Raw genomic sequence first — 8305 nt, 5'->3', positions numbered from 1 at the left:
TTGCCTCCTTTAGCTGGGAACCCGCAAAGCCCAGTGCTGCACAAGAGGCACTAGGTAATGGGAAAACTGGGGGAGGGGAGGCAAAGAGACAGAAGCTGCGGTCCTCAGTCTGGGACGGCAGGTCAAGACTCTTTCACTGGCCCCCGCCCCCAGCCCTAATTTCGTAGACCGTGGGCAGGTGGAATCCGTTTTGGTCCACTATTGGGCAAACCGCCAAGGCCAGAATGTGCGTCGGCATTAGGAAGGCAGGAGAGGTGAATGGCGAGGGGCGGGGCCTGGTGATGGGCGGGGCCTGCCCCTGTGCCCGCCCCACCTCCAGCTCAGGAGTAGGTCGGGCTCCCCCTGGCGGCCCCGGCCCCCATTCCACTCCGAGGGCGCCCCCACCCTCAATCTTCTACCCCCACCTAGCACAGGTCGGTCTCCGCGGACCAGCAGACCCCCAGACGCGGGAACCGGAGGACGGCCGCCGCGAGCGCCCGGGTGGCAGGAGGGGGTGGGGAGGCGACGGCTGCAGCTTGAGGAGCAGGAGCAGGTGCGGCGGCGACGAGAGGGCGGGGCAGGGACGGAGCGCCGGCTGGGGCGCGGCGTCTGCCTGCGTGCGGCCGGGAGCCTGGAGGCCAGAACTCAGAGTGAGCTGGGCCAGGTCTCTCTGGGGGCGAGGGTTATCCGGTGAGCCGGGTGCGGTGGTGACTCCGGAGGGCGCAGGATCCCAAGGAGACAAAAAGGACAGGAGCTGGAGGGGAATCCGACAGCGGCCAGGGCGCTACGGGGTGGGGTGGAAAAGAGGGGGCATACTTGGAGGTAAGGCTGGGGATGGGGGTGGTCAGAATATGAAACTGGAGCTTGGAAGGGATCTGGGAGCAGAAATGGTGAGGTGGGAGCAGCGGCAGGGGTTGTGTGCGGTCGGGTTCCTTGGTAAGATCCTGAGGTATTAAGTTCCAAGGTAGACGTAGGTAGAGAAGGAAGGCTGGGTGGGGAAAAGGGGGGCGAGGGGGAGGCTACAGGGGGCTCAACAGCGGAGGGGAGTTGAGCTGGGAATTATGGCCAGGTGAGGAGCAGGCCTGGCTGGAGGGCTCACTAGGCAATTAGCAGACAGGCTGAGGTGTGAGGCTGGTATAAAGAGAAGCAGGGGTCAGGTGGAGGGGAGGATGACTCTGGTTGGGGAGGCAGCTCAGAAGTGAGGCCAGCACAAGTGAGGGTGGTCCCAGAGTGGAAGGGTGCCCAGGGAGGGAACGGCACCGTGAGACTCTAGGCTTGGTCAGGGGGTGCCCCCCATGGGGGAAGCCTCTTCCTGGTGGTCTCTGGAGCTATGCTGTCCCGCAAGGGCATCATCCCTGAGGAGTATGTGCTGACGCGGCTAGCAGAGGACCCTGCGGAGCCCAGGTACCGAGCTCGCGAGCGGAAGGCCCGCTTTGTGTCCAAGAACGGCAACTGCAACGTGGCCCACAAGAACATCCGGGAGCAGGGCCGCTTCCTGCAGGACGTATTCACCACTCTGGTGGACCTCAAGTGGCCACACACACTGCTCATCTTCACCATGTCCTTCTTGTGCAGCTGGCTGCTCTTTGCCATGGTCTGGTGGCTCATTGCTTTTGCCCACGGTGACCTTGCCCCTGGTGAGGGCACTGCTGTGCCCTGCATCACCAGCATCCGCTCTTTTTCATCTGCCTTCCTTTTCTCTATTGAGGTCCAGGTGACCATTGGTTTTGGTGGGCGCATGGTGACTGAGGAGTGCCCGTTGGCTATCCTGATCCTCATTGTGCAGAACATTGTAGGGCTCATGATCAATGCCATCATGCTGGGCTGCATCTTCATGAAGACTGCCCAGGCCCACCGGCGAGCGGAAACGCTCATCTTCAGCAAGCATGCTGTCATCGCTGTGCGCCAGGGCCGCCTCTGCTTCATGCTGCGCGTGGGCGACCTCCGCAAGAGCATGATTATCAGTGCCACCATCCACATGCAGGTGGTGCGCAAGACCACCAGCCCTGAGGGCGAAGTGGTGCCTCTCCACCAGGTGGACATCCCCATGGAGAATGGTGTGGGTGGCAACAGCATCTTCCTGGTGGCTCCCCTCATCATCTACCACGTCATTGATGCCAACAGTCCGCTCTATGACTTGGCTCCCAGCGACCTGCACCATCACCAGGACCTCGAGATCATCGTCATCCTGGAAGGCGTGGTGGAAACCACAGGCATCACCACCCAGGCCCGCACCTCCTACCTGGCTGACGAGATCCTGTGGGGCCAGCGCTTTGTACCCATCGTGGCTGAGGAGGATGGCCGATACTCCGTGGATTACTCTAAGTTTGGCAACACCATCAAAGTGCCCACCCCACTCTGCACAGCCCGCCAGCTAGATGAGGACCATAGCCTGCTGGACGCCCTGACCCTTGCGTCGGCCCGTGGCCCCCTGCGCAAGCGCAGCATGGCTGTGGCCAAGGCCAAGCCCAAGTTTAGCATCTCTCCAGATTCCCTGTCCTGAGCCATGGGCCCCTGGGCTCCCACACCACCACACGGGCAGCGTGGAATGCATGCAGAGTGGATGTGGTGTGGGCTCCTCGGCCAGGCCAGGACCTGGTGTGAGGCTGGCCCCTCCTCAGCTCAGCCTCCCTGCCTGCTGCGCACCCAGGGTGTTGCAAGACACTTGTCACTATGCTATTTCTGGCCTCAGCAGGAGCCTGTACTGGGTTATTTTTGTCTCAGCTCCTCCCAACCCCAGCTCAGGACTGGATGTCCCCCTCCCCCTGCCCCAGGCTGGGGAAGCCATGGGAAGTGTTGAGCCATAAAGCAGAGTCTCTGGCCAGTCCTGGGCCCCCATGATCGATTGGGCAGGTGGCTGAGGAAGAACAGTCCCTAGTTTGGGGGTCTGCTGCTCTGTTTCTGTGGCCCCAAGAGATGCCTGTGGTCAGGCCTCAGCCTCCTGGGGTCTCTGAAAAAGTAATGGGCTAATGGGTGGGCCCTGCTACCTAGGGAGGGCAGTGAATGACCAGGTGCATTCCAAGTGGAAGACTGGAGGGGTGGAGCCTTCACAGACAGAGCAGGTGGAGGCTGACAGGGCTTCCCTCTCCAGGGTAGGCTCAGACAGCAAGGATGTGGCACGAACCTTAGCAGGCACAGGGAAGAGGAAATGGGCCCCATGCCCCAACACCGAGGCTTCTACAGGGAGGGCTCCATGGGCTGGGGCTGCCTGCTCCCACTCTGTCCCCCGCCCTAGGAGGCTGCAGTGGGATGGAGCAGACGCTGGTATGCCATGCAGAAAGAGGCTGACCAAGCTGGTCCTGGTTTCCCACCAGTGGCTGCCACTCACTTGGTCCAGCGGGTGGCTGTGGAGGGTCTCTGGGTTGTTAGAAAAGGAAATGTTGGAATGCTCAGGGTGGTGGGGGTGAGTGAGGTCCCTGAGGCAAAGAAGCCCTTGGTCCTGAAGGGTTTGACCCCATGCTGGACTGTTGGATCAGTGCTGTGTGTCCTTGCCCTGAATCCTGCCTTCTCCTTTGTCAATAAAGCCTCTCCCTTCATGACCTGAACTCTGGGCTGTTCTTGCTGGGGAAGCAGGGGATATGCTGGTAGACAGCTGCCAGCCCATATTCTATAAGTGAGACTGGGGAACTGGGAACTGGGGCTGGCACTCTTCCCCCAGTTCAGAGAGATTCTTTCCCTTCTGCCTCAAGCCCAGCCCTGCCAGCCTGTCTGGCTGTCTCAACCTTTGTGCACCCCCCAGGCTTATAGCCCTGGGCCCTGCCTCCACTCCCAGGGATCTGGATGGCTGGGGTGCTCAGGAAGAGAGGCCAGAATGTCACATGCATTAATGTAGTGACTGGAGCATAAGCTCTCAAGCCTGGGTTCAAATCCTGCCTCTACCTCTTAAGACCTTAGTCAAGTAACTTACCTTCTCTGTGCCTCATTTGCCTCATCTGTACAGTGGGGATGCTAATAGCACCTACCTCATAGAACTGTTATGGGAGTAAATGAAAAACATGTAAAATACTTAAGTGCTTCATCCATAGTAAGTACTCAACAAATATAAGCTGTTATGATTGTTGCTGAATCAGCCACATGATGAGACAACTGACCAAGTAAATGTTGAGAGAAGATGCTATTATATTTCCCCTGGTGATGAGTTTCTCTACCTGTCTTATTGTCTGCACGCAGCTGCCTCCCAGCACAGACCCACACGCCAGGGGTTGTGGCAGAGCCCAGGACCTAGTCTTCTTGTTTCCATCTCACCTTCTGCGCATCTGCTAAGCAACCACCAGTGGTCTTATTAAAAGAGTTGTGATCACTCCCTTCAACATCATGTACCTTCAGTTGTTGCTCATTGCCTTCTCAGTCAAGGCTAGACCCATAGCCAGCACTTCAGGCTTTGCCTGCTTCCCAGCCTTCCAGTTCACTGGTCCCTTGCCAGGACCCTGTGCAACCACCCATCCCCCTGGCAGCCTGACTACCCCCTCCTTGCATATAAATTGAGCTTCCTACCTCTGAGCTTTGGCTTATGTTATTCCCTTTGCCTGTATTGCCCACATCTCATCTCTGCCTGTTGAAATCCATAAAAGTCCAGGCCAAATGATGCCTCATGGAAGCCTTTCCTGATTCCTCTGGAAAGAGAGGGTCCCTTCCCTTTCTGTGTGTTTGTGGGCACCTTACTTTTCCTGTGTTTATGGGTCTGTCTCCCCAGCCCCAAGTCCACGGCTCCTTGAGTCAGTGACTGTGCCTGACTCAGCACTGAGCCTGGCACTAAGTGCCGAATGAATGAGTGAATGAATCTGTTATGGATAGTTTACTGAACAAGCCAGTTTGAGGCCAGCACAGGGCTTTAGTTAGATCAGTGAGTTTAGTTTGGTCCCAGGCTACTCCAGAGACAGGTCTGAGGGGCCAGCAAACTGCTGCTATTGGTCCAAGCTTTAAGCTGCCCGCTCCCTGCACCTATACAGTCCCCCACATTGATTCCCTTCCTTGCTGAGCTAACCCATTTCTGGTTTAGAAAGAGGGATGAGAAACTTCTCCGAGTCAGTCCAGAGTTCTGGGGACAGTGCCTGCCTTCTTGGGACTTGGCTGTCCTTTAGGCCAGGAGAGGGGCCAGACTCACTAATGAAAAGCTCCTAAGCAGCACCATCCTTGGGGCCCCACCCAGAATAACCATTCTCCACCTGCTCATGCACCTTAAGCAGCTGGTGACAGTAAACTGGCAGAATTAAGGGCTCAGTGCCACCTGCTGGCCACAGAGAGAAGACCCATTTGATTAAAAAATCCGGGCCATTGGTCCTAGGCTTTCCCCTTTAAGAAAGATCCCCTAGCCTTACAGCTTAGCTCAGGGAGGAACTGGAAAGTTCCATGCACAGAGAAAGCAACTGGGCCAACCCTTCCTTGCACCCCACCCTGGGTGTTCTTACCCCATGGATGGTGGGTGTTCTTACCCCATGGATGGTTCTTCCTCCACCTGGGGCACCCCCTCTTTAAGGTACTGGCCTAAACTGCACAGAGAACCTCCCCTGAGCCCCACTCAGCCCAGCAGGAACTTCTGTGAGAATTTTGTTTCTGATATGCTGCTTCCAGGCCAGCTTTGGGCATCACGTGAGAGCAAACAGAGCTGTCCAAGCTAGTTCACCTCCTGTCTGCAGAACTGGCTCCCCTCCAGGTGCCCTGGTAAGGGGAGGGAAATACCCCTTGTCAGTGCGGTCCAGTGCTGAGGGTAGCAATGTTCTGCTCTGAGTTTGCAGATGAGGAAGCAGAATCAGACATGGTGTTAACTTGCTGGGGTATTACAACTAGTAAGTGGCAGACCCAAGATTTGGACCTGAGTCTGTCTCATGACAATGCCCTGCCCTTTTCCTCTTACCACTCAGTCCCAGTGCCTTGAGCTCCAGATTTTATAAGGGTGCCGCCTTGCTCTCAGTGTCAAATCCATCACAGGGAGACAGATGTTTCTAGACCAAAAGGGAAAGTATAACTTAGGAAGCCCCCTGAGGTCCTAGATGTGAGACTACAAGTTCAGCTGTGGTATGTGACAGCCTAAATCATGTCCAAAACACCAAGCAAGTCAGAGGGACCTCACCAGCTCTCTCTCTCACCCTTGAGTATGGTGAACCCTCCATCTTCCCCTTCTTGTAAAAGAACTGGGGTCCCTACCTTCCAGGCTACCCTCTCCCCAGCCAGTCAGGTGGCAGTGTAGACTGAGGGGGCACATCTACCACTCCTGTCTTTCCCCAGCCCGGTGTGACATTGCAAATAACATGCAATGTGTGGCTTGTGTCTGCGGCCTCAGTCCTGAGCTCACCAGACTAGGGAAGCCAAGCCACACTCTTCCCATGACACAGAATTGCTGGAGAAACTAGCCCACTAGCCATGCTGGAAACCTGTCCAGGCCTACACCTATGGATTTGACACTGCCAGCCAGTCACCGTGAGGCTTACTAAGGTGGCTCTCTGGCCCTTTCCTGGAGAGGACTCACCCAGCTTCTACAGGACCCACTGACCTCCCCAGCTGGCACCCTTCCAGCCCTGCCCTGCCCTGGACCTCTTCCCCACACCCTTTCCTAGGGAGCTTTCTGTAAGCGGCCCTGGCTCCCCGTAGTTCTCTGTGCTCACCTCTGAGGTCTCCCCACTTGAAGGTATCAGACACCCTATGTTGTATGAAGATAGGCAGAGACTTTGGGGAAGAAGACATGAATTCTTCACATCAAAGTTTTCACCATCCCACCCTGCTCAAAGACTGGGGCAGGTTTGAAGAACAGACCTGTTACAGCTTGAAAGGGCCTGGGGGAAGTCAGAATTGGGTTCCAGAGAGTGGGTGTGTTGCACTAAAATCTAAATGACTGGTGTCCTCTCTGCCAGGCTCACCTGCCTGGGGCATTGTATATCTTCAGGGAAAGGGAAGCAGGTGCTAACTACACCTACCCTATTTCCACTCTGGGCAGGCTGCAATCTGGAGGGATGTGAAAGACTGGCCAACTTCCGGTACATGAGTGCAGACTTTCCCCTGACCTGGGGTCCTCCAGGCACCAATGCCAATGTGTGGAACAGGTGATACAAAGTGTATGTGCAACCACATGATTTATTTCCTTCACTGGGAGAAGTGGTGTACAGAAGTATGGCTCAGGTCAGCAGTACCCAGAGCTCTCCTCAGCTCGCCTTCATGAAAGGGTATCACTCACTCTCTGTAGCACACTACGTCCCGAACTCCTCCTCCTCCCCAGACCATCAGCACCCAAGGTGAAGCGAACCAGACTCAGGGCAGCCCTGCCTCCAGGTACTGTTTACTTCACTCGGTCAATACCCATTTTTCTCACAATGCCATTATTATAGGGGAAGGGAACTTACTCCAGGGTAACCCAGAAAGAAGTAAATGCAATACTTTTAGTATTTAAGTTCCAACTGAGACTTCTTTTGTTAAATTCCTACCGTGTCCTTGGTTTCCCATCCATCATAGAAATAGAAGGATGAACATTATCCCCTAATTCTGCCTCTTTTTTGCCTTGCGTCAGGCCTCTCAGGGTCTGACCAGCATGCTTATTTCTGAGCTTAGCAACTCCTTAATGCCTTTTCTTTTTTCTACATCATAGGTTTCCTTCTGATCAATAATGTCCATTCAGCAATCCCGCACACTTTACATCTAACTTTTTCTCATTTGTGATTCTCCCATCTATTTCCTTCTTTCTCTTGTATTACTTTACTACTCTATTGCATTCTCTACAAAATTACTATCATTTGTTTTACTAAATTTATAAAACTTCATTTCTACTTTTTTCCAAAGAGTGTCATTCTTTCCACCACTGTAGACATCTTTGGACTGCTTCAATCTGTCACACAGTTCCGACTATTGCCACGTTCCTCCTTCCAGTTTACTGTGTGAGATTTCTTGCCTTCTCTAATTAGTCTTGCAATGGGCACCAACCACACTGGTGCCGCAATACCCGCGTGCGGCCACTAGAGGCCACTCTAAATCACCCTCCGATAGGAGCTCCGCTAAAAGAGTCAGTTCAATTAACCCCTCTTAAGCCAAGAGACTTCCAGGTCAAGTTATGCCCATATGCTCACTGTGCCCCTCCCAAGCAATGGAAGAGCTGTGTTTAGGATCATTACTCCATAACTTCTGGTAGAGATGTGAACAGGGCTTCTCTGCCCCACAAATGTCCTGAGATACAACTGCGCATCCCTGATAATTGCTTTCAACTGCACTGTATCTTACCCATGACCAACACCTAGCATGAGACTCTCCACAGCCATGTCAGCCTCTCTCCTGGATGAGGTACTTATGCTTAATTAGGAGTAGCACCAATCACCTTGATTCTGTTACAGAAAATAAGACAATG

At 54.6% G+C, this 8305-nt stretch overlaps 1 protein-coding gene across 1 annotated transcript; it reads left to right on the top strand.

Annotated features, from left to right (window-relative positions):
- The first annotated feature begins 990 nt into the window (after positions 1 to 990).
- Positions 991 to 3518, top strand: KCNJ11 (potassium inwardly rectifying channel subfamily J member 11). The gene has a single exon (XM_036888134.2). The coding sequence runs from the start codon at positions 1310 to 1312 to the stop codon at positions 2480 to 2482; it is 1173 nt and encodes a 390-aa protein (XP_036744029.1). The 5' UTR covers positions 991 to 1309; the 3' UTR covers positions 2483 to 3518.
- The last annotated feature ends 4787 nt before the right edge of the window (positions 3519 to 8305 follow it).

This window comes from Manis pentadactyla, chromosome 9 (assembly GCF_030020395.1).
Source record: "Manis pentadactyla isolate mManPen7 chromosome 9, mManPen7.hap1, whole genome shotgun sequence".
Classification (NCBI taxonomy): domain Eukaryota; kingdom Metazoa; phylum Chordata; class Mammalia; order Pholidota; family Manidae; genus Manis; species Manis pentadactyla.
Note: the sequence above shows the minus strand (reverse complement) of the source record. Positions and strands in the feature narration are given on the sequence as shown.